The following is a 25,142-nucleotide window of genomic DNA, read 5'->3' as shown; positions in this document are numbered from 1 at the left end:
ACAAGGTCCACTCCCGTGACGCTATCAGAGCGCCCCATGCCGCCCTTTGTTGCCCCTCCTCACTCTTCTCTTCATCTTATCCCTGCCCAGTCTGTCTCTCCCACCAGACTGTAGGTTCCAGGCCACTTGTGCTCTGGCACCTGGCACACACCTTGGAAGTGCTGAATAAATTCCAACTGAATGAGCAGTGTTGGCCTGGGAGTCAGGACACCTGAGTGGTAGGCCCCATCTCTGCCTACACCTGGGTGACCTCAGCACGCCACTTCCGTCGTCTGTGAGATGAGCAGGTTGTGTAGATGAGAACAGCTAAGGTCCCTTTGAGCTCTGGTATTCTGTGATTTCATCAAATTTTTTGAGCATTGTCTGTGTATGTTCAAAGCATCGGTTCTTACCCAAAATAATAAAAGCTGATTCTTACTGTGTCCTAATAGCTGTATGAGATGGTTGCTATTATTAGCCTCCACTTACAGATAAGGTTTGATGATATGCCCAAGGTCACATGGCAGGAAGTGGTGGGGCTGGGTCCTGGGGGCAGGCTGTCTGGCTGCAGCACCAGGCTCTGCACCACTTCCTCCAGGACATTCCTGCCACTGCCCTCTGCAGCCGGGGCAGGAGTGCCAAGGCCACTGTCCCGACACCACAGTGTGTGCCTGGGTGGAGGAGGGCCCCCACTCCTCTGGCCTATGTTGGGGGCCAGGAGGTCTGTCTGTTTCCCTTTGCCTTTTCCTCTTTTTCTTTCTCTTTTGCTTGGTTACTCTCTTTAGCTTTCTCTCCTTTCCTCTTTGAATGTGTGTTTAGTGCTGGAAGCTCTGTGCCAGGGCTGTGGGGATATAGAGAGGCATGACACCCAGCCTCTGTCCCCTGGTGCCTTGCAGATTCATTGGGGGAGATAATGGGACAAACTCCAGAATGAATGATGCAGGCAGGTGCTGCTGTGGGAGGCAGGAGAGGGGAGGAATGGTGGGCTGGGTGATCAGGCAGGACCTCATGAGCCAGACCTCAGAGGGCCTTGCTGTCCTTGGGAGGAGTGGGTGACTCTAGTCTGGAACTCTTAGCAGAAAAGAGGTCCTCTCCCCACTGCAGGGAGCCTTTGTGGCCTTGGGCATGCTCCCGAGCCTTCCACGTCTCCCATCCGCAGCGAGGGCTCAGACCTGGGTTTCCTCCTTGTGCCTGTGTGTGCCTGACGTCCTGGTGGCAGTGCTGGGCCTTGCCCTTCGTCTACAGAGAGATGAACTTCAGCTCTGGTGCTGAGCGAGCGTGGGGCGGAAGGGGAGGGTGCCACTGCCACCCCTGCTGCGGGCTAGGGTAGGAGCCAGCACCTCGGCTGCCTGGGCTTGGCCCAGTCACTGGCAGGGCCGGGACCCCAGGGCTCCTCTCCTCCCCCATTTTGGGCAGCTCCATTCTGTGCCCCCCTGGGTTGGGGAAGAGCTGTGATGTTACCAGTGGGCACTGTTGCCTCGTATTTCTAGCAACCCTCCCACCCCATTTCCTTCTTGCTATCTGATGCTATTTGTGGGTTTGTTTGCAGGATCCCTATGGAGCCAGGGCTAGGCCAACTGCAGGCCTGCTTATCCTAGCAAAGGGGCTTTTGGATTTGGGAGAAAGGAAAACAGAAGGCAAGACCAAAAGGCGGGCAGAGGCCTGGGCAGGTCTGTTTGCCAAGGCAAGCCTGAGGCAGGGAGACCCTTGGGTTTGGACAGCAACTGATGGATGGCCCAGGTCCAGAAGGGAGGGCACCAGGGCTCTGCCTTCAGGGCTGCTGTGTGGGACCAAAGCTCAGGCCCAGTGGCATGTGCGGTGTGGGTCCTGAGGGGAGAGTCTCACAGCTGCGAAGCCCCAGAGCGCAGTACTTTCTCACTCCGCTGGGGGCAGATGAGTGAGCTGGGCACAGGGAGACGGGGCGGGGCCACGCCACTAACTGTGGAATTCGGCCTGAAGGCATTGTGAAATCTGAGCTCCCATGGTCTTCTTGAAGGTGGGCAGGAGGTGACAGGGTGAAGGAAAAGTGTTAGCAGCTCTCCCTTCAGCCCAGAGGCAAAGGGAGACACAGAGCAGGGCAGGCCGCCAGGGACCCGCCAGCCCTGAGGGGCTTGCAGCCAGTGTGAGTGTGGCCAGAGGGGCCAGCAGGACTGCAGCTGTCCTGGGGGTTGGATCTCCCTGGTCGGGCTGTTCGCCTGCCAGTTGCGTACACAGTGTATGACAGGGGATGACTTCCTGCTACTGTGCACATCACCACAGCAAGTGGGGCCTCTGGACCGGGGTCTGTTAGCAGAAGAGTAAGTTCTCTCTCTTTCCTGGGCCTTGGGGACCCAGAAGGACAAGCATTCTCTGTATCTTGAGGTGACCTGGTGTAGCTCTGGTGGCCCGAGCACTGATCCTCACTGTCCTCTCCGAGTCCTGATTTGGAGCCCATCCCTCAGGGGCCCCTTATAGACTCTAGTTCAGATTGGAGAAAAAGGATAGCACTGTGGACCCTGCAGCCACCCCACTATGGCCAGTAAGCCCTGTGCTGAGCGCATCAGGGCCTCAGCTGTGCCTTCTCCTGGAGTTGGGGTCACAGTGCCTTGCTGTGGTTTGGTGAACTTAGTAAACACCCTGCTGCAGTGGGACCGAGCATGGTCAGGAAGTGTCCGAGGAAGGATTCAGAGCCCAGCAGTCTGACCTTTAAGCAGAAAGACAGTGTGGCTGGCATTCTCCCTCCACCTCGTCCCCCATCCCTTCCAGGTCCTGCCCCTGCCAACTCCTATGTAGTGGGCACAGAGGGACTCAGCTCCTGGTGGCAACCTGGACTGCACCCTGAGTGCTGGAAAGGGAAGGGGCTGCAAGCCAGGCCTGCGAAATGGAGCTTCCTTCGTCTGAGCTGCTGCAGGCCCTGGAAAAGGGACTTCTGAGCTGCAAGGTCATTTGTCTGTCTCCCCCACCCCGACTCACACACATCCCAGTGGGTGGAGGCCGGCTTCCCCGGCTCCCTCCCTCTACGGCTGGGTGAGTGGTTTTTTCTCCTTTTCTGCTGCAGCCTCTGGCCCAGCGGAGTTTGCTGCAGAGTCAAGGCTGCTGCATAGGCAAGAGGGGGAGAGAGAGAGAGAGAGAGACAGAAGGGCGGAGAGAAGGAAGAGGCAACCTCCTGCAGCCCCAGTACCCAGCTCCCTCTCAGTCTCACCTGGGGTGCTCCTCTGGGGAGTCCCTGTGCAGTGAGCCCTAAGAGTCACAGAACCCGGGTACCCAGGCCGGGGTCTCCTGAAGCGGCACCGGGGGCCATACGAGGAGTGACCTTGGCTGGGCCACTTAGCCCCGGTGTGGAGATGACCCCTGCTGGCCCTCATCATAGCCATTGGGAAAGGCTCTGCTGAAAGGGGGGCAGTGTGCTTAATGGACTAAGGCTTACTGTCCTGGTTGGGCTGCCCCTTCTCTTGGGAGTGCTGGAGTGTGATCCAAGGTCTGTGGCACCTCAGAACCCAAGCTTCTAACCACCGCACCGACAGCTTCACAGTCTGTCCAGACCCTCGGCGGTGGCCTTCTTGCCAGGATGTGCTCGGGGCCGTCTCTCTGCTGCCCTAGTTTCCCCTCTGGGTAGAAGGTGTTTTTTTTGGCAGGAGAAAGAAAGGAGACTTCCTGAGGACAGTGTAGCTGTCTCTGCTTGGGAGGGTCCCTGTTCCAACGTTGGGGAAAGGAGCATGATGCATGTTGACCTCTGAGGGTTGGAGTGACTGTTCAGTGCCTCTCACCAAGGGACCAAGGCAGCCAGGGTCCTCCAGATACACAGCAGCTGTCCTGCCTTCCAGCCTGGTGTGCCAGAAGGGCTAGGAGCTCACTCAGCAGGGCTGGCTCCCCTTCCCACGTCGGCAGGGCTGTCTGCAAGGTGAGCTCAGGGCAGCTGCCAGGCCTCCTGACCAGAGAGAGCGCCAGCCGGCCAGCCAGCCAGCCGAGTGCTCTCTCCTTGGCCCTCCTCCCTTTTTATTTTTAGTGATCCCAGGAGGTACTGGTGGGGATACAGCTAGCCTTCAGTTGTTTTGTTTTTAAATCTCGTGTTCTTGTGGGGAAAATCCAGATCTCCCACAACGTGGAGGCAAGAGAGGGGGGTTTCTGGTCCCAGTTCTGAAGGCTGCGGTCTTCAACACAGTCTCTGTAGAATGATGATGACCCCTGCCACCTCTTTCAGGCTTGTTTTAAGATTAAATCAGATAGTGTCCACAGAAATACTTTGCAAATGGAAATGCTGTTCTCCTTCCAAGTTGGCGAGGACAGGAAGCAGCAGTGTCCTCAGCCCCTGGACTCCACGTGACCTACATGTGACTTGTGTTGGGTCATAAAAGCCCCGTAATTGGTTTGTACATACTCTTTTATGTCCATTCTTCACCTAATATTATCTCTCTCTCTCTCTCACTTATATACGTATTTAAATTTCCATGTATTGACAATCTGCATGATACATACCTTTTAGTAGCTCTATGTTTCTGTTCAATTCTGTTTATGCCACAGAATATGAATTATTCTATTATTAGGCATTTTGGTTGTTTCCAGTTTTTGCTGTTTTCAATAGCACTTTGCAAGCTTTAAAAAAAATTAAGAGGGGCCAGCTTGGTGGCGCAAGGGTTAAGTTCCCATGTTCCACTTCGGCAGCCCAAGGTTCACATCCTGGGTGCGGACCTAAGCACCGCTTGTCAAGCCATGCTGTGGTAGGCGTCCCACATATAAAGTGGAGGAAGATGGGCACGGATGTTAGCTCAGGGCCAGTCTTCCTCAGAAAAAAGAGGAGGATTGGTGGCAGATGTTAGCTCAGGGCTAATCTTCCTCAAAAAAAAAAAAATTAAGATATAATTCACATACCATAAGATTTACCCTTTTAAAGTGTATAATTCGGTAGTTTTTAATATATTCACAGAGTTGTGCAACCACTGTCTAATTCTAGAGTATTTATGAGCGTTTAAAAATATATTTTTCCTTTAAGTATACTTCTGAAGTGGAATTGCTAGGCCAGAGGGTAAAAACTACTTTGTAGCTCATTTATAGTTGTTACGTCTTATCAGACTGTTTTCCGGGAACTTTCCAGCAACAGCAGCATCGGTGCCTAGCAGCATTCCTGCAGCCTGCCCGCGTCGGGTGCTGCTGTCTCCCTTCTTCCAGCCAGTCTGGTAGGTTTTTACGGCTCTTTCCAGGCACGTGGGTCACAGCCGAGGGGCAGCACGACCGAGGGGCAAGGCGGTAGATCTCTCCTGCTCTGATCTTGTGATCTTGGACGAGCTCTGCACCTGAACAGTTTGGAGGCCAAATTTATGGGGTCTTTCTTCCAGTTGTCCAACCTAGTCGTGCTTTTTTTAATCCTTGTTCATATGTCAGTGGGTTTTTAGCCCTCAACTTTCAACCTAGGAGAGGATACTGAGTCAATATAGATCATTTTCGGGAAAAATCAGTCCGCAATAAGTGGTGGTAACCAGAAAAAATCAAGTTTTTGGGTGTCATCAGGAGGCCTGGCCCCCACCTTCCTGTCCTTATGGTTAGGCACACAACCTCTTCCCCGGGTGCCAGGCCCGGTCACTGCACGTTAACTCTGCGAAGACAGAGCTCACCAGGAAAGGCTCAAAGTCCACAGTCCGTGGGCTGTGCTGGACAGGGAGCACCCCCTGAAGCCTGAAATTGAGGAATAAAGGAAGCTCTCTTTACACAGCGGCTAGTAAACCTGTGAAATGCATCCTCCCCACTGATTGAGAGAGGATAAAAATAGGAGAAGGGCCACTTAGGGATTTGCTGAACTAATGAATAGTAAGCAGATAGCAGGGCTTTTAAGGACTCCGCTGCGTTCTCGCCATCAAAAATTCATCTGTTCTCAAAGCTTTAACTAGCCTCTTTATACTCTTAAACCTACTGTAATTCATTGGTTCTAAAACAGACATTTTCTTCATATTTGAATGTCTCCGAAGTTGGGTTTACCATTAGTAGGGTGACATAGTTGAATTGGCAGCCATTTCTTTCTTAGTGGTTATAAAATAATGATGTTTTCACCATCGTTGGCATTTTCAACTTGATGAAATCCAGTACATCTCCAGCAGTCACTGTCTTTCCAAGCCCTAATCTTATACCTCCAGCTCCTTTTAGATATTTTCGCTGGATGTCACATCACCACTTCAGACAGCTGATTTAGAACTTAAGCCATCATTGCATTTTTTTCATGAACTACCAACTGCTTTTTCTAACTTCTTTGTTTCCAGATGGTGACTCTTTTCTGAGTTGCCTGACTGGTAGCCCCCGCTTTTGCAGCCCCTGTAGTAATAAAAATACTGGCCAATATTTATCAGTGCTTCCTCAGCTAGGCAGTGTTCCAAGCCCAGTGTGTGTGTTAACTCACTGATCCTCGCAGCAGCCCCACCAGGGAGGGGCCGTGACTGTTCCTCCTTCGTATGTGAGATAGAGCCACTCACCCAGGGTCAGGGGGCTGACAAGTGGCAGAGCGGGTACTTGAACCCACGCAGCGTGGCTCCTGAGACCACCCTCCAGATCCCGACTCTGAACTGCCTTTGAAGAATCCAGCCAGTCACCACGCATTGTTCACTCATCCGCTGAGTAAGCTCTGTGCTTTCTCTGTCACTTCCTTTGATTGCAGCAAATGCTGCCTCGTTGATCTCATTACCACCCGTCCCCTCTCTGTCAGTTCCTCTTGCAGATTGTAGACAGCTTAATCTTCCCCCAGCGCCTCTTTCATGGTTCCACTTCCCTGCTCTAACGCTTTTTTAAAAAACCGTTTTCTTGAGACATAATTCACATATCACACAATTCAAAGCATACAATTCAATGGACTTTAGTATATTCACCGAGTTGTGCATTCATCACCACGATCAATTTTAGGACATTTTCATCATCCCCAGAAGAAGCCCTGTACCCCTTAGCTGCCATCCTCATCCGCATTCCCCACAGACCTCTGCAACCGCTAATCTACTTTCTGTCTGTGGATTTGCCTCTTCTGAACATTTTATGTAAAGGGCATCGTACGACATATGGCCTTGTGTGTTTGGCTTGTCTCACTTAGCATAATGTTTTCAAACTTTATCCATGTCAAAGCATGTGTTGATACTTCGTCTCCTTTTACTGCTGAGTAATCTTCTCTTGTGTGGATGTTTATTTATCATCAGTTGATGGTCATTCGGGCTGTTTCTACTTTTTGATTATTGTGAATAATGCTGCTATGCACATTCATGTCAAGTTTTTCTGTGGGCGTAGGTTTTCATTTCTCTTGGGTATGTGCCTAGGAGTGGCATTGCTGGATCATATGGTAACTCTGTTTAACTGGTTGAGGTCAGGAACTTTTAACAGCGCCTCAGTTTCCAAGGCCCTCTGCATCTGCCGTCCGTTTCTGCTGTTTGGAATCGCACGCTGGCTGCTCCTGCCAGGCCAGGTTTACCATTGTCATCTGAGCTGTGTGTTGGGGCCTCTGCCCTCTGGCTTATGCTGTTCATCCCGACTAGGATGTGGCCCAGGGGCAGAGTCAGCCCACACGGATATTTCTTTGAGACACACAACATTTTCTGAAATCTGAATTATTTGTATACATTTAAAAATCATGAGATTATACTTAATGATCCAAATTTTTATGTTCTCCTAAAAAATCGGAAGAGTTAGTTACTCTGGGCCCACACGCCTACGAGGCCACACCTGACTACAGACTACAGGTGCCATAGCGTTTAAACTTACTGAGGGACTCAAGCCCTGCCCATCCTCCTCCCACTTCTGGCCCACTAGGCCTTGGGGTCCCTGACCTTTGACCTAGATTCCTCCTCCTAAAGCCTGGCTCAGCTTGCTTCTTCCATTATTATGCACCACTTCTGAAAGCCGCTGATGCTTATGCCACTCAGCTCTGCACACACCCGAGTTTAGTGTTCAGTTTTAGGGTTGTTTAAATGGGAGTTGTAAGAAGTTAAAAGGGAAGTGTTTTGGTGGTAAGAATTGTAGGCTCTGAGGCCAACTGCTTGGGTTAGAAACTCATTTTTACCCCTTTACCAGCTGTGTGACCTTTGGCAAGTTACCTAACTTCTCTGAACCTCAGTTTCCTTATATTTTAAAATGGGGTAACAGTAGGACTTCCTTGTATATCGTTATTGTGAGGAGTAAATGGACTGATATACATACATTGTTATTGTTATCTTTTTCTTGATGTCTTCTCAACAGTATTTTAAGAACTTTGAAGACCAGAACCCTGTGGGGCTAGGGGAGCTAAGCCATTGTTTTCTCAATGGGGGCACTTTTGGCATTTTGGCTGCACAGTTGGGCTGGGCTGTCCTGCGCTTTCAGGGTTTAGCATCCCTGGCTGGAGCTGCACCCTCGAGCTCTGGTTGAGAACAAAAGAGTCAGACTTGTTCCACTGAGGACAAGGGTACCTTCCTGCGAGCAGGCCCCAGCTTCATTCTTGCCCCACAACCCTGGTGCCACCATCAGGCGTGGCATGTTGGGCTGAATTCAGGGCAGGGGGTTCCGCCAGTCACGGCCTGGGTCCTGCTCACCGTCCAGCTGGCCGGAGTGAGCACTGCAGCCCAGTCAGGGCAGGTGGCTCAGGACTGGGGCTGAGGACCCAGAGTGGCCGCTGTAAAGGATTATGCTGGGCCAAGCAGGGCTGAACGAGGAGCTGCTTGTTTCTGTTTGTTTGAATTAAATGTTGACTAGATAAAAAAGAATTCTTACAAAATACATGTAAAATATACAGAACTATGATATAACAAATACCAGTGTACCTACCAACCCGTTCTTGAAGAAGAGCCGTGCTGTCTCCTTGTGTCCCTCCCCGAGTTCTGTCCTGTCTCCTCTCCTTCGCTGCTCCAGGTTTTGGGCCGGTTATTCCACTGCTTTTCCTTAGTGTTTCTGTGGCCGTCGATTCCTTGAACAACCTGTCGTTTAATTTTGAAGAGGACTCATTACTGTGTGTATCTCGGCGGGGGCGGGGGAGGGGGGGGGCCGTCTTTTGTCCCTTTATCCTACTTGCAGGATAATCTCTTTAGATTTGTCTTCTGATAACTGACTCTTTTCAACTGTTTCTAATCCATAAAACCCATCCATTGACTTGCTAATTCCCAGTTGTATTTTTCATTTATCGAAGTTTTGTTTATTCTGGCCATTTTATATACTATTTCTAAAGTTAATTTTTATTTCATCAAAGCCACCATGTTTGTTATTCTCGACAGTGTGTGTTGGAGATTGATCCGTGACGGTGCGTGCGTGTGTGTCTTCTCTGCGGTACAGGGTTCCGCGGCGTGCCTGGCGCTGCATCAGGTGCTGGGCATGCAGCAGCGAGCAGACAAGTGTGGCTTCCGCTCTGATGGAGCTTCAGGTGTAGCAGGGGAGAGAGATAACGGGCACTGAGTTAGTCAGGTGGGCTTGCAGAAGACAGGGCCCCCAGGAGGGGAGGCCGAGAGGTCAGTAAAATCTCCTGGAAACTGAGACCTGAAGGACGGGGAGGAATTGGCTGAGTGAGAACCGATCCCGTGTTGTAGATAATGCTCATAAAGCCTTGGAGGGGTGATTGCTCCTCTTGTCCTGACCTCAGGCTTCCTGTGTACGTAAGGCTGTGAACTGGCCCGGGTGTTGGCAAGTCAGCAGAATATGAACCCCATCGTGTGCGGTGTTGTACATTTGAACCCAAGTTTTAAGACTGTTGAGTTGTGTGTGTTCAAGTCACTGATGATCAGAGCTCACACTCAGCTCTGGAGGAGGGAGTAGAGTGTGTGTGTGGTCAACCAGCTCTTGACCCTGCAGGTACTAGCCGTCGGCCTCTGACTCTCCCCTCCTGTGTAGGGCGGATAATCATGGTGGCCGCCGTGCAGGACCTGGCAGTGTGAGCGGGGATAATCTTGGTTCCCGCACAGCATGTGACTAGGTTCCTGTGCATGTGAATAGGAGGGCACGTGGAACGTCTCAGCCCCATGCCAGCCGGCAGTGGCATCGTGCTGTCATCGCCGCGTTCTGTGACTGTGTTCTGTACGTTATTCTCTTTTACCATCACATAACGCTGTCCACCTGCCAGCCTGATGTCTCCACCTGGATGTCTTAAGATTAAACACACCTAAAGTGGAACTCCTGGTTCCCCCTCCATCCAACGGTTCCTGTCGTAGTCTCCCGATCTCGGTAAATGCCACCACTGCCCGTCCTTTGCTTAGGCCCCAATTCAAGGAGTTATCTTTGGTTGTGCTTTTTGTTCTTGCTTACCCCCGTCCGTCAGCAGGTATGGTCAGTTCTGACCCCAGAATGAATCGTCCATTCCCTCCGGCTCCTTTACTGCCCCTTGGTCCAGGCCCCACTGTCTCTCCTTGTGCGACTGTAGAGTCTCCTCTTTGGCCTCCTTGCTTCCTCAGCTGTTCTTCCCACGGCGGGCCGGGGATCTGTTCTGAATGTGCATCAAATCTTGTCTTTTCCTGCTTCAGACCCTCCAGTGGCTTCCCCTGAACTTAGAAACAAGTCCGGCGTCCTCACCTGGTGCCAGGAGTCCTGCCCTCCCGTCTCCTCCCTCCTCCTCACCTGGTGCCAGGAGTCCTGCCCTCCCGTCTCCTCCCTCCTCTCACCTTCATCTAGACCCTAGCAGCCCAGCTCTTTCCTGCCTCAGGGCTTCTGCACTGAAGGTCCCTCCATCCGCAGTGCTCTCTCCCCGGGTGTTTGCAGGGCTGACTCCTCAGATCTCAGAAGGGCCTTCCCATTACCCGCTGTCTCAGTCTCTGTCTATAGTTTCTGTATTGACTGACTGTTTTCTCCCTCCCATTTTCCCTGAGGGCGAGGACCTGTCTGACTCCTCGGCACCTGCACGTTGTGTTGCCCATGTATGCACTTGTTAGCTCCATTTAAGGGCAGGATGCAGAAACAGAGACTCAGAAGTCAGGTAACACCCAGGGTCACACACTAGTAAGCGGCAGTCAGACCCCAGAGCAAGACCCTCACCACGATGCTGCAGTCCCTGCAGCATCACACCTGCTGGCCGAGGCCCAGGGAGGGGCAGGGCCAGAGTCCAGCTGAATATCTGTAAATGCAGTCTGGCCTTTGCTGGGACTGGGACCTTCCCCACACAGATTCCTGGAGAGGCCCAAGGAGTTTGACACTTTCTCTTGGAATGGTTCTCATTGAAGGCAGGTGTCTCAAAGACACACTCTTTCCTTCTCTTGTTGAGGTTTGCTGTGGCGTAAACTGTTTTTATAGGCTCTCTGGACTGGGGAATGAGATGCCAGGACCAGAGGTGCAGGGTGGGAGTCTTGGTGTCCATCGGGGAAGTGGGACATGTTGCCAATTCTTCACAACCTCTCCCTCCCTCTCTTCTCACTCAGGTCGCACTAGCTTCTATGAGAAGTATGGCGTCATTCGCGACGTCCTCCAGAACCACCTGACGGAGATCCTCACCCTCGTGGCCATGGAGCTGCCCCACAACGTCAGCAGCTGGGAAGCTGTGCTGCTGCGCAAGCTTCAGGCCTTCCAAGCCCTGCGGGGCCTGCAGAAGGGCAGCGCTGTCTTGGGCCAGTACCAGGCTTACAGCAAGCAGGTGCGCAGAGAGCTGCAGAAGCCAGACAGCTTCCACAGCCTGACGCCAACCTTCGCAGGTGGGCTCTGGAGCCGGGCCCCAGCTGCGGGGCTGCCCCCTGGCCAGCAGCTGCTTTCCAAACTCACACACCCTTTGGTTTGGATTGGAAGGGACCTGAGGTGGGATTTTCACAAGAGTGCTCAGTGGCAAGGGAGAAATTGCCCTGCCTCTCTGGCCTTCCACCAGCTTAAAGCAGCAGGTCACCTGCTGGCTTCCTCTGGGTGAAGGACACCCCAGTGGTGGTCGTAGTTTATTCCACATCCACAGATACTTCCAGGGCTTTCTGAGCTGGGCTCAGACCTGGTTCCCACCCTCCTGGAGCTTACATACAGCCCCCCATTGAGGCTTCAAACCTGCCTGGCCACAGCCAGGGTACCTCCAGGGGGCAAGTACCCTGCTGGTCAGGCAGACGCCCACCAGAGCCATCCTCCGCACAGTTCCCTAGGCTCAGAGCTTTCCGGGAGAGGGCTGCTCCCTGAGACTGCAGGTAATAACCACCCCCAAAGCTGCGGCCGTTTATCAGGCACTAACTGTGTCCGGGCACTTGGTACACGTTGTCTCCTTGGATCCTGACCCGCACAGGCCCATGAGGCAGGTGTGACTGTTCTCCCCATTTGAAGGCGAGGAAACGAGAGGCTCTTGGAACTGCAGGAACTTGCCCGAGGTCGTGCAGAGATGTCCACGGGAAGACCAGGCTTGGGACTTAGTGAGGAGTGTGCTCAGTGTCTGGCTCTCACCCCTGGGCCCCCCAGGCCTCCTTACCTGCACACCGCCACCTGCGGGCCTGCAGCCGAGAGCTCGCCCCCCTCCTCACCTCCCCGAACCTGACCTTGCTTGGGCATGTCCTGAACGCTCTACAAACAGTAGGGAAGTGCCCTTCTCTGTAGGACCACTCCCCTCGCCCCACCGTAAGACTTCTCTTAGAGTCTCCAGGCTGGACACTCTCGGCCCAGTTTTCCTTTGCTTGGGGAACTGTGACTCTAAGAGGTGCCTCAAGGGAGGTGGAGTCTGAGGTGGCCGCAGAGGCTGCTTCTGGAGCATTGACTAGGAGGAGAAGGTCACAGGAGGGGTGATAGGTGGGGGTGAGTGTAGCAAGGCAAGGGGTCCTCCAGAGGCAGTGGGGGCCTGGAGTGGGGCTTGGAGAGGAGAAGGGCTGGCTGGCAGCAAGTCCTGGGTTCTCTCCCGGGTTCTCTGTGCTGGAGCATCACCTCCACTGTCCCCTGTCGCCTCAGGCATCCTCGCTCACATGGACAACCTTCGCTGGGAGGGCGTCCCTTTCATCCTGATGTCCGGCAAAGCCTTGGATGAGAGAGTGGGCTACGTTCGGATCTTGTTCAAGAACCGGGCGTATTGTGCCCAGAGTGAGAAGCACTGGGTCACAGACCAGAGCCAGTGCCTGCCTCGCCAGATCGTCTTCTACATCGGACACGGCGAGCTGGGCAGCCCTGCCGTGCTGGTCAGCCGGAACCTGTTCAGGCCCTCCCTACCCTCCAAGAGCTGGAAGGAAGTGGAGGGCCAGCCCGGGCTCCGCCTTTTTGGCCGCCCTCTGTCCGATTACTATGTCTACAGCCCCGTGAGGGAGCAGGACGCCTACTCCATCCTCATATCTCATATCTTCCACCGCCGAAAGGGTTCTTTCATCACCACAGAGAACTTGCTGGCCTCCTGGGTCTTCTGGACTCCCTTGCTGGACAGCCTGGTCCACGAGGTCCCACGCATCTACCCAGGAGGAGCTGAGAATGGACACCTGTTGGATTTTGAGTTCAGTGGCAACCAATTATCTTTTTCCCAGCAGCAGCTGGAGCAGCTGGTGCCAGGGCCAGGTTCTGTGCCAAAGCCCAGTGACTTCCAGGTTCTCAGGGCCAAGTACCGAGAGAGCCCGCTCATCTCAGCCTGGCCCGAGGAGCTGATCGCTAAGCTGGCCAATGACATTGAGGCCACAGCCGTGCAGGCAGTGCGGCGCTTTGGCAAGTTCCACCTGGCTCTCTCAGGTGGCTCAAGCCCCATAGACCTGTTCCAGCAGCTGGCCATGGGGCACTATGGCTTCCCCTGGGCCCACACGCACCTGTGGCTGGTAGACGAGCGCTGCGTCCCGCTCTGGGATCCTGAGTCAAACTTCCAGGGTCTGCAGGCTCACCTGCTGCAGCATGTCAGGGTCCCCTACTACAACATCCACCCCATGCCCGTGCATCTGCACCAGCGGCTCTGTGCTGAGGAGGACCAGGGTGCCCAGACCTATGCCGAGGAGATTTCAGCCCTGGTGACCAACAGCAGCTTCGACCTGGTGCTGCTGGGCATGGGTCCCGACGGGCACACGGCCTCCCTCTTCCCACAGTCGCCCACTGGCCTGGACGGCGAGCAGCTGGTCGTGCTGACCAAGAGCCCCTTCAGGCCGTACGATCGCATGAGCCTCAGTCTGCCCCTCATCAACCGTGCCAGGAAGGTGGCGGTCCTGGTCATGGGCAGGATGAAGCGGGAGATCACCACACTAGTGAGCCGTGTGGGCTATGAGCCCAAGAAGTGGCCCATCTCAGGTGTCCTGCCTGCTTCTGGCCAGCTGGTGTGGTACATGGACTACGAGGCATTTCTGGGATGACGGCACTTTCGCCCTTTTCTCACCTGGGCCGCCTCTCACCTGCCCTCCCCCTACCCTCCTAGTCCTGCCCCCTGCTCCAAAGCCCTGGCTCTCTGGAATCTGCTGCCTCAGGCTCAGGCTCGCAGAGAGGGAAGACAAGGCCTCATCCCAACCCCTGTGACAGTCCCTGTCTAGGTGTCGGGAGTAGACACAGAACAAGGGAGAATTGGCATCTCTGCTCTTGAGAAGCTTCAAATTCAAGTCAGGAGAGACATATCCACCTTCAGAAAAGGCTTGCAGCAGTTACACACTGACATCACCTGGCACAGAGTCGGACGGCATGAGGCTTCCAACTTCAGAAGGAAGGCAGTGGGCTGCCATCACTCGGGAGGTTTCCTTGAGGTGGAGACCCTTGAACTGGCTCCTAAGGAGAAGAGCATGGACGGTAGAGAGAAGGGCACACGCAGGGCCCTGTGCAGAGCAGGGTGCCGGAGCCATCCGGAGCCTCGAGCTGGTCGAGCCCCTCCTTCCTCTGTCTGTCCCCTTCCCGAGCACCTGACGTTCAGCCTGCTGTCCTGTCCTCCACGTGGCTGCCTCCACCTGCTCCGTGTCTCCAGGCTCCTTTCTGCTCAGTCCCAACGGTGGGGGAGGTCTTCCCCTCCTGTCTCTGTTTCTTCGCTGTCCTTCAACCTGTCCATTTATAGGCGGATGAAGGGTGATGACAGTAACGCAGCAACAAATACTAGGCTGTTAAGACAGTTCAGGGATCTTGCGACTGTTGGGAGCTCGCTTTCTCCGGAGCTGAACTTCTCTGCAGCGAGGAGGCATTATTCCCCGGCTTCCTCAGAGCGGACCCCTGACCCTGCCCACGCTCCTTTCTCTAGCCGATTCCCTCTGTGAAACACGCTGGGCGTCGATGACCAGGCCATTCCAGGGATCACTCAGAAGAGGGTCCTTTACGTCTCAGGGGACTTTCCAGTGGACGTTTCCACTCTCAGTATCCCCTCTTGTTTTACCAGCAAAGATCCAGTTATGTCTTTCTCTGATGGTGACAACTCATTCGAGGAGAGAGATGCCATGTCATCCAGACCCTCCAGGTGCTCAGATCTGACCAGACGGGAGCCGGGCCTCCTTGGCGGGCCAGCTGCAGCTCATAGGCAGCAGTGGCTGCCCACGACCCTCTCAGGGACTTGGCTGATTGGCAGTGCCAAGTGGGGACAGACCACAGCCCGCCCTTCTCACACTACCTTGCACCACATCGAGCCTACCGCCTCCCACTTCACCACGGGCACTGCTGACGCCGTGGGGAAAACAAGGGCGCAGCTTCTCTTTCAGAATAGATTGGGTGCTCTGCTGAGAAGTTGTGGGCCACTTATACCTGTTTTTCTGAAACCCTCAAAGGAGGTCTCTGAAATTCTTGAAAAATAAAATCCAAGTTCTCAAGACACATTTAATTTCTATTTCAACTTCCCCCATAGTCGTGCCCCCAAGATGTGACTATAAAGGCGTGACGGGTTTTTCCTTGTGACTGCTCCCCGTGTCTTACAGTCACACTGTGTGTCAGGCGGATGCAGAGGGCCCCCGTCACGCAGACGACTCTCCTTGGTGAGAGGAGCATCACGGAATCAATTTCTCTACCTTTGATTGTTCACACCTTCAACCCTTGAAGAAGGGGCTCTCCATATGAAGGCACTCCTGTTAAAATTCTGCTTCTGGCCTCCAACAACCCGGCCCAGACAGGAGCTCTCTCTTTGGACCAAGAGAGCTAACCTTGGCAGAGCTGACCGCAGTGCCAGGGCTAGGCGGTCTCCTCCCTATTGAGGGGTCAGCGTTTCCCTTTTTTGCATCTGGTGGCCGGTGCTCGCCAATGGACACAGGTGGTTGCAGTCTGGGGGCCACGTGTGGCCACATGGGGGCGCTCTTGCACCATCCCTGTGGTCTCCACATCTGACTGCGGAGGACTCCCCTCTGTGGCAGGCTCCTGTGTTGGATTTCTTGCATTTCCGTGTTCTGCCTCTCTAGGCCTTGGCCCCCAGCACCCCCCCATCTGTTGTTTAGGAACTCTTCCAGAGAGAAAGGGGCCCCTTCCACCCCGTGCCCAAGTATCACTCTAGGATAAAGGGCAAGCAGGCCATGATGTCACGGTTTCTGAATAATTGTGAGTCACTGTGGGCCTGAGCTGGATGTCTTGTTCTCAGAGGGGTGCCTGGCCTCAGAATGTGCCCTTCTTGTGTGGAGAGTGTGTGTGGGGGTAGGGGTGGGGGCAAAAAGTGCCAAAGATGAAGTTTCCAGAATCTCGTGCTGCCTTAAAATCACCTGGGGAAGTCCACTGGGAGACATCGTCGATCTTCCTCTGCTTCCCTCCCATGTCCTCTGCTGCGGAGGAGAGAGTCTCAGAACCGGGCCACCTCGGCTAGCAGTTTCTAAACTTTTAAAATCATGATCCACAGCAGGAAACACTTTATATCATGAGTCAGTGCTCTCGTTTGTGCTTAAATCTGTCTCAAGCAAAAGTTTTGTAAAAGAATTCTTACCCTTAAAATGTGAGATACCCTCTGTTTTCTATTTTTCACGTTTTTAAAAAATGTTGTTTGTAGTCTGCTAAATTGAGTTGATACATAGTTTGAAGAATGCTGCTGTACTCCGACTTTGCCTTGTTATGTAATCTGAGGACCCCGAGGCTTGGAGGGGAGCCCATGTGCCCAGCTCACACAGGGGACGCTCGTGACCACATTGGGACGGGAACCCGGGCTTTCCATTCCTGCAGCTTCACCCCCCGGGCTCATCCAGCACAGGAGGGCCGCGCTGGTCCCAGCGTGGATGCTGCTTCTCCATGATGGGGCAGTCGGCTTCCTTCGTGATGAGGGAGGGGGAGCAGTGGGCGAGGAAGAGACTAATCAGAAGCCTGGAGCTTGCAGGGGTGACTGTGGCGTGTCCTTCCCGGAGGGGTTGATAAGCATCAGGTTGATACTAAACGTTTTGTAAACTTGGTCTTGTCTCATCCTTTCAACAACCCTTTGAGGTAGACAGAGGGATCCTCATTTACTGATGATTTTGAAACTGAAACCCAAGTTGTTTAATGGTAGCAGGCCAGTTGTTCTAAGCCAGGCTTAGAACCCAGCTCTTTGGGATTCTAGACGCATGTTCCCAGCCACCCTGCACGCCCCCTTCTTCCAGGGAGCCCCGGGGTGCCGGAGCCACGGCAGTTATCTGGAGGCCAGCCTCCCCCAGTGGGGAGAGGACTCCAGTCAGAAGCGTCTGAGCACTGGTAAAAGGCAGAAGGGCCCTCCTCCAGGAGGCCTCGTCCCGTCAGCATCTCTAGAGTGAGCGTTGTTACCATTTGTTGTAGGGAAAGAATGGAGGGACTTTCCAGGTTGTTGTAAGCTAGATTCTGATTTTGATTTAGGAGCAGCCTTTTCTGCTAACCACAAGTTAGAGGAGTCTCGTCTCGTTGATCTTCCCTCCTCCTTGTTTCTGTGCACACAGTGCTTTATTCCCACTCACGGGCCTCCACGCTAGCAGCATCATCACAGCTCTGCCAGTAGGCTAGTATTTCACAATATCCCTTCCAGAATGGACAGGCTTGGTCTCCCTGGTCTGGGGGCTCCCTCCTTTTCCTGTTTGTACAGAGAGCCCATGCTGAGAGCTGGGGACTATGGCAGAGAAAGGAAGGAGAAGCTTCCACAAAAGAGGCGATTTCCTAGAATTTAGTTTTTAGGAAAAAATTTTTTTTCTACAAAGATATATGCAGTCTCACACAAGCAGCCTCTGCATCAGCTTACCCAGCTTTATTTTTATCTTAAGCAGATGGGGCCCTGCAGACCTTGGTCCACTTGTAGAGAAGCTGCCTGGCAGCATGTCAGCGTCAGAGAATGAACAAGTCACAGGAAATGCCACTGGAGACTGGTGACATGAGGGCGAGGTGGCCATGGTGGCAGGCCAACACGATCAGCACCCACCTGCCTGCCCTGCAAAAGACAGACTCCCGAGAGGCTGCTGCCTCCCAGCGTCACAGGCCGTGAGGCCCACGAGGCGCCATTCTCCCCAGCTGTCTGCTTGCTGAACTGAGGAACGTGTGTCTACTGCAGTGTACCTGCTCCCCACAGCTCCCCCATGGCCGCTCCGCTGGGCACTGCAGACCCTGCAGCTGCAGCCCGTGCTAAGGTGCTGCCTGCACTGTGCAGGGGACATTTCCATGAGGCAGAGGGTAGGTCCTCCAGCCTCATCAGCATTCAGCTGCTGATAGATCCGAGGGCATCTGGACTGGTCACAGTAAGGACGGCTCTGGTGGTGCTGCCCTGCCCTCGGGGCCCCTGAGCACTTTAGTGGCAGTAATTGGAGGATCGTGGTTGGAAGTGTGGGTTTATTCCTTTAATAGCCCTGCCTACCGATCGGCAAGTGTCTCCGCAGGTGTCAGCCTGTGTGGTCCAATGTCCATCTTGCGTTGCTCGCTTGGAGGGTTTGAGTTGGGCGCTGCCATGTTCTTTGCTTCCCTTGCTGCATGCCGCGCAGTCTCCATGAAATGAAAAGCCCTTCCTGCCCCTTCTGCTCTAGAGCAGAACGCTATCTCCCTTTAGATCTGCCTTCCCTACACAGCGTGAAGGGAGCAGGAACCCAAATCAGCATGTGTTCTTGGAAGACGTGCGATCACAGATGTCTTCCAGGAGCATCCACAGACCCTCCTCCAGGGGCGTGCGCTTCAGGCATTCTCCAGTCAGCAGCTCAAGGTGGGGGCATGAGTGAGAGACTCTGAGGATTCCTCAGCTCCTTGCTGAGCAAGGTGCAAACTTACTAATGTTGTCATCAGCCCAAGACAGAAACGGCAAGAGATTCAAGGAGGCATTTCTAAGATTATAGCAAGCTGGGGGACAATGATCTCTTTGATGAAGCTTCCTCTCCAGCCAATTTTGGGAGTGCATTTGTTTGCAAAGCAGGTCCCTGGGGATGTGTATGTCTGTGTGTGAGCCATAGACGGGAAAGGGTGGAGATCTAAATTAGTTATGCTTCTGCTTATTTGATTCCCAAGGATGGCCTTTGTTAAGACTTGCATCTCTTCTCTGCATCTTTTCTGTCCATCTGGCATGCGGAGGGATAAACACATTTTCATTTGCTGAAAGCTGTATGGAATATATTTGAATGGCTAGTAGTTAGCTTTGATAGTGGAAATAAACAGAACTACATGAATTTGTCAGTTTTAGTCCTTAGCGGTACCCCCACAGAAGTCTAGAGGGGTCAGGTATGAAACATGAGGTCCATAGCTCTAAGAGGAAGGGACCCTGGACTAGCCGGTAATCAAGGGCCCAGCTTGCATCCACTTCTCTGAGATGTGACCTGCACAGTCTGTTCCTCCCAGTCCCGTCATTTGGAAGAACCAGTGAGAACAGACACAGCAGGGCCTCTGCTGGGTCCACGAGCTGTTACTGCCCGTGCCTGAGTGAAGGGCCTTGTTTCCAGCCAGGAAGGCCAAGTTGGTACAGTGCTTAGGGGCTGTGGCCAGCAAGAGACTAGATGGGGAGTGTGGGGACAGCCCTGAAGTGAGAATGTGCTGCAGTCTGGATAGTGTCCCTGCATTCTCTGTCCCCTGCTGGGAACTCAGGACTGGGCTTCTGTCAAGCGAGGAGAGGAGAGATGGGGAAACTCCTTTCTCAGAGGGACCGTCCGTTCCCTCGTACGGTGGGGAGACAGAGGGCATGCAGACCACCCCCTGCCCTGCAGCAAGAATGTGCCCTGCCTTTCTGCAGTGAGAAACTGCCCTAGTTTTTATGGGAATCTTGGACTCAAAGATGCCTCAGACATCTGAATGCCTCTGAATGAGACACATTCAGAACTGTTTTTAAAATGCCTTTTTGTATGTCAAATGTAACATTTATTTTTTAAACAATAAAATGGTTTTGCCAAAATTCATGCTTTCATTCTTTCTCTGGAAAATGGAGTGTGGGGGCTGTGGGCCTTGTCCTTGTACTGGGTGTGTTCTCGGAGGAGGGAAGGTAGAGGAAGGCCCTGGTGTGGACCGCGTCCCCTCCTGACTGCAGATGTGGAGATGTCTGAGCAGTGCAGCTGTGTTCCATTGGCTCAAGGGCCCGTGGGCCTCCTGGGAGAGGCAGCGTGGGCAAGGTGACCAGAGTTCATAGATTCCCAAACAACCTGAGAAAAGTTGCCCCCAACCTCCCTGGCAGCCCTCAGGATGGGGAGAGTGTATCGTGCTCTCTGAGAGGGAAAGGCCGGGAGGGGAGTGTCTTTGAAAGCACCAGTGCCTGATGCCATCTCTTGAGTTCTCTGCGTGATCCCCACCCCCAGCTTGTGTCATGTTCCCAGGAACGTAAGGGTCATAGGGAATCAAATAAAATCAACAGGGCCTCTGGGGTACAGGAGCCAGAGATTTGCTGGTTGTCACCAACAGTGAGCAGGACCCAAGCAGATCTGGTGACCTCCCAAGGCAGTGACAAGAGCAGCTTTCATACCCAGAAGGGGTGAGATCTGCCAGGGACCACAGGGTGCAGGTGACAGACACACACCCAGAACCCCCTTGGGAAGCAGGGAGGGCCCATGGCAGCATGAAGCCTGGAACCGGAGGCTGCCTTCACAGCACTGGGTCGGGCCGCAGCCCGGGAGCAGCAGAGAACACGCTTCCTGGGAGGGTGGCCCAGAACTGGGGAGAAATGAGGGTTGACTCCCGCTTCTCTGGGGGGTGGCCATTGGTTGTGTGTCCTCGCAGAAGCATGACGAGGTGGGCTCACAGCCTCCTGAGACTTGAGACTGTGGGGCCCAGCTAGTGTCCACCAAGGCTCACTGAAGGGTCACTGGTACCCGGTCCCCCTTTGGGGAGCCTCCCTGTACTTGTGTTCTAGAGGGTTCTGGCTGGTCAGGAGATGGATGCCCACAGCTGCAGTGATTGGTTCAGGAGGGCCCGTGGCCCAAGTCGGTCAGATCAGTGATTCCACACATGGGGGCTGAAGATGCTCCATGTCTCTGGACTCAAACCTGAGGCTCTGTCGCCCTGGAGCAACTGGGAGCCATCTCGGCACCACAGGAAGCCTGAGAATGAGGCGACATGGAGAGAGCAGAGCCCAAGGATAGCTTGTTCTGGAACCATCCCCAGGACCAGATTCTTTCACACCACAAGTCTGCCTGCTGACCACTCATTTATAGGTGCTTGAACTCGTTAGAGTCGGGCTGTAACTTGTGACGGAAACTTCATAGGTATCAGAGCCCAGAGCTTGTTAGATATTTCAGGAGGCACAGACCTGAGAGGGGATCCGGCCTGGTCAGAAGGGCGATCTCTCCATCTGGGGCCGGGTTTCATCAGTCTGTGTGGGCAGCTCTGGTTGGTCCAGTGCTGTATGCCTTTGGCTGTTTTCTTATTGCTTAATTTGGACCGTTTTCCTGATTGACGAAAGTTTTGAAAAGCAGGGACAGAAAGAAGGGCAGGAAGGGAGGGATTGTGAAAATGATAAAAGGAGTTTTTGGTGGACAAGCTCGGGAACCGCTGGCCTAAAGTTCTTCTCCAGAGTCTCCTGCCAGCTCTCTGGACCTGCTGCCAGAGCCCTGGAGGGTGCCACTTGCCTGGCCGGCTCCTGGCAGAAGGGGACAGTGTGGCCGTGGCTCCACTGGATGCCCGTTCTCTCACCCACGGCTCCCCGTCCGCCCTCACCTGTCTAGCTGAGGACCAACGGAAGAGACTCCATGTGCCTTACTCAGTTCTTGTGTTTCTGGTGCTTAGCTCAGATGTGTGAATGAAATTGTGAAAGCAGGGCGAGAACTGTGAACTGCAGCTGGCAGAACTCTGGGGTTGTCCAGTGTCGTCGTCCACAGGTCTACCGGACACTTGTATCTCCTGCTTCCGAAGGAGGGGCCGAGCAGAGCCATGTCCTTGCTAACCCAGGGAAGACACCCCACCCACGACCCCCCCCAGCAGGGACCTGGGGGTGAGTCACTGAGAGGCTCAGGGCAGTCTGCTCATGGGACAACAGGCAGCCTGAAGGACCCCAGTCGTGGTGTCTTTGGGTGAGGAGGGGAGAGTAGGAGCGGTTGCCTGGGGGCACGAGGTCTCCATGGGCGTGCCCACAGAGCTTCTCCAAGCCAGGGCGGCCAGTGGGGGAGGCTGGACGGCGGAGGATGAGGCAAGTGTGGCAGCCAGAGGGGAACGTGTGTTCTCACCTCTAGGGGAGACGGGATCTTCCGTGTTCACAGCGGGCCGGGGCAGCAGGTGCAGTGGACGGTGGTCCAGCCATGTCAGGGGCCGGCACTCTTGTTGGCACCAGAGGGACGGAGGGCACGACAATGCAAGGCCTGGTCTGACCCCCATGCCTGGGGATTTTCCCACTTGCTGCAGTGGAGAACAAGGCCAGGAGGTCAGTGCCGGCTGCTGGACACCAGCAGGTGTGAGCCGCCAGGGGGCAGGGCCGGGAAGCCCCCGCTCTGCCATTTTGAGGGGCGTTTGCACCGCCCCTTCCTCTTTCCCATCCCAAACCCCGGCTTTGTTTGAAGAAGCATTGTTGGAAATAAAAATCATAAAATTAAGCTCATGCTACCAGTTAGACCCTACCTGCTGCTCCATGAGCCTTTTTTTTTTTTAACTGAAAAAAAAAATACAGAAAAACACAAGAGGAGAATCCATGCAGATTACCTCTGCTCAGCATTAACCACTGCAAGGTCTTTGCATATTGGCTTTATTTAAAGAAAAAAAATCACAAATATTTTTGTAAAAATAATGCATGCTTGTTATAAGTGAATTCCAACAGTACTGAAAAGTGCACATATGAATGTAAAAGAAGTCAGTGCAGTCCCGTCACCCAGAGACCAGCAATGGTGGCATTAGGTGGACATCTTTCAACGTACAGATAACATAGAACAGATAAAAGATATTTTATAAAAATGGAATCCTTTTCTTGAAGCTAATTTTAATGTTAATTGTGCATTAATAATTTTTCATGAAACTGAAACAACTGCTGAACTTTGCATAAGTATTTTACCAGATGATACGTATTTCCAAAAAGATCTCTTTAACGTTAGAAGTGCATAAAAACACGAAGAGGCTGGAGTCCTTAGTGGTTTTTAACTCTGTGCCCCAATCTGGATTTGGGGGTCTGTTGACTTTGACAGGTCTAGGCATCGGCTCTCACACAGCTTCCTGTTGCCTGCCCCCCAGCTCTGGCTTTTTGTGGGTCTATGATTTTTATCTTGTTATTGTCCAGGGTCCTTAATTATTCTTCCCTGTTGGTTCTCTGTCCGATTTTGCCTCCTGTGGGCTCTTTGCCAAGTTACCTCCCACTTCTGACCCTGGCTGACCACACAGCCTTTCACAGCCCAGCCTCAAGGGGCTGGCCCTGGAGAAGTGGGGGTTGGTCTAAATACTGAAAAGCTGTTGGTTCAGGGCCAGGCTCTGCTCCAGCCCAAGGGTCCCGCAGGGAGCAATGACCCTGTCCTCATGGAGCTTATGCCCCTCGTTCTCTTGAATCCTCATCTCTCCTTTATTTTGGGTTCATGCATCCATCTTCAAGAAGTCCTGCCTCCTCCTCTGCCACCTCTGTCAGCTCTCACCTTTTTAACACAAACGCTGTGATGCAGGGATGGCTCCATGCCCTCTTCACTCGCAGATTTCTTAATGGCCCCCTAGCTACTTCCACCCCCACTGTTCTGTTAAAAGCGCTCTCGAAGGTCACTAGGTGACCTCCTACTGGACACTGCCACGGTTTGGAGGTTGTGGCCTTAGTAAGTTAAGAGGCCACCACCACAAAAGCACTGATACAGCGCAGATAAGAGAGAAACTAAGGCCTCAAGAGGTGAGATAAGTGCCCAAGGTCACAGCTACCAAGTGGCAAAACCACTGAGGTCGGCCCGACCCCAGAGCCCACGCCCTTAACCATGGGTCATCTCAGGAGCAGCTGCTCCAGCGAGAAGAGAGGCCACCAGCAGCCCACACACCGCCGGGCCATCTGTACTTCTCCAGCCTCTGTCAGACCCCCGGACCAGGGCTCCACCTGGGAGTGGGGCTCTACTGGGCGCAGCTCTTGCTTTCTCCTCCAGAAAGCTTGTTCCTGCTGATCCACGGTGGAGAATATCATTAAGCCGGGCTGGGGTGGGGTAAGGGGTTGTCATTAAGACCTGCCAGCTGCCCCCAAATCTGGGAGACTAGGACAATGTCTGCCAACCTGAGAGCAAAGCCCGGGGAGAGGAGGGGAATCCTGTGTTGACTGCTGTCTTTTGCTCTTCGTTTCTTCTCTTCGTGAATTGAATTCCGGGACCGCAAAGCTCAGGTTTGTCTGCCTTCTCCCTTCCAACCAAGAGGGAAGGCAGTTTGTAAAGGTGAATTTTCTCCCCTTTGGATTTCTATTTGTGTATAAAAAGCACCATAAAAAAACATGAAATGGAGAATAATCCACAATGCCCATCACTCTGCCTACTAACGGTGTTTGTGCTCAGCAATCCCTTTCTCTCCTGGGACACTTTGTCCTGGTGATCTTTGTCGTCACACAGCATTGTGTCTGCTTCATTTTATGCGTCTCTTGTCATGAACATTCTCCACGCTTCCTCGTGGTCTTTATATTCAGTTTCCACGCATGTGTAATATCCTATGGAACGGAAGCATCCTGACTGCCGTTTCCCATCCTCTGTCGTTGACCATTTAGGTTATTTCTAGCATTTGATTGCTGGAGATAATGCTGCAAGAAAGGGTATTTATAGTTCGAAAAGCTTTTTTATTCTTTTAAAATTATGGAAATGTGAGGTTTAAAATGACCCAGTAAACATGAATTACTTTGTAATGGAAAACAAGTCCCGATATGATAATGATTATAGCCACAGTAATAATCAATGGACTAGGAAGGAAAGGAGGGGAGAAGTTGAAGACAGAGGAGGAGGCTGGAGAGCTCTGGGTCAGCGGAGAGAGAAGGGAAGCATGGGTCAGCCTGAGCCTTGAGCTGTGAGGGAAACGTAGCCCCTGAAAGAGAAGCGAGGAGAGGCCACCCTGGGCTGCAGACCAGGGCGCAGGCCTGGAAATCTTCCTCAAGAGTTCTTTTTTTTTGAGCA

The 25,142-nt window shown here is 53.3% G+C and overlaps 1 protein-coding gene across 2 annotated transcripts in view; it reads left to right on the top strand.

Moving 5' to 3' along the window:
- Positions 1 to 20,014, top strand: part of H6PD (hexose-6-phosphate dehydrogenase/glucose 1-dehydrogenase) — a 32,144-nt gene extending 12,130 nt beyond the window's left edge. For both annotated transcript variants that reach the window (XM_046661173.1, XM_046661174.1), the window contains 2 exons: positions 11,289 to 11,558; positions 12,772 to 20,014. In XM_046661173.1, the coding sequence (XP_046517129.1) occupies positions 11,289 to 11,558; positions 12,772 to 14,135 (1,634 nt within the window). In that variant the 3' untranslated portion in view covers positions 14,136 to 20,014. The remainder of the gene's footprint in view (positions 1 to 11,288; positions 11,559 to 12,771) is intronic.
- The last annotated feature ends 5,128 nt before the right edge of the window (positions 20,015 to 25,142 follow it).

Source organism: Equus quagga, chromosome 5 (assembly GCF_021613505.1).
Source record: "Equus quagga isolate Etosha38 chromosome 5, UCLA_HA_Equagga_1.0, whole genome shotgun sequence".
NCBI classification, from domain to species: Eukaryota; Metazoa; Chordata; class Mammalia; order Perissodactyla; family Equidae; genus Equus; species Equus quagga.
Note: the sequence above shows the minus strand (reverse complement) of the source record. Positions and strands in the feature narration are given on the sequence as shown.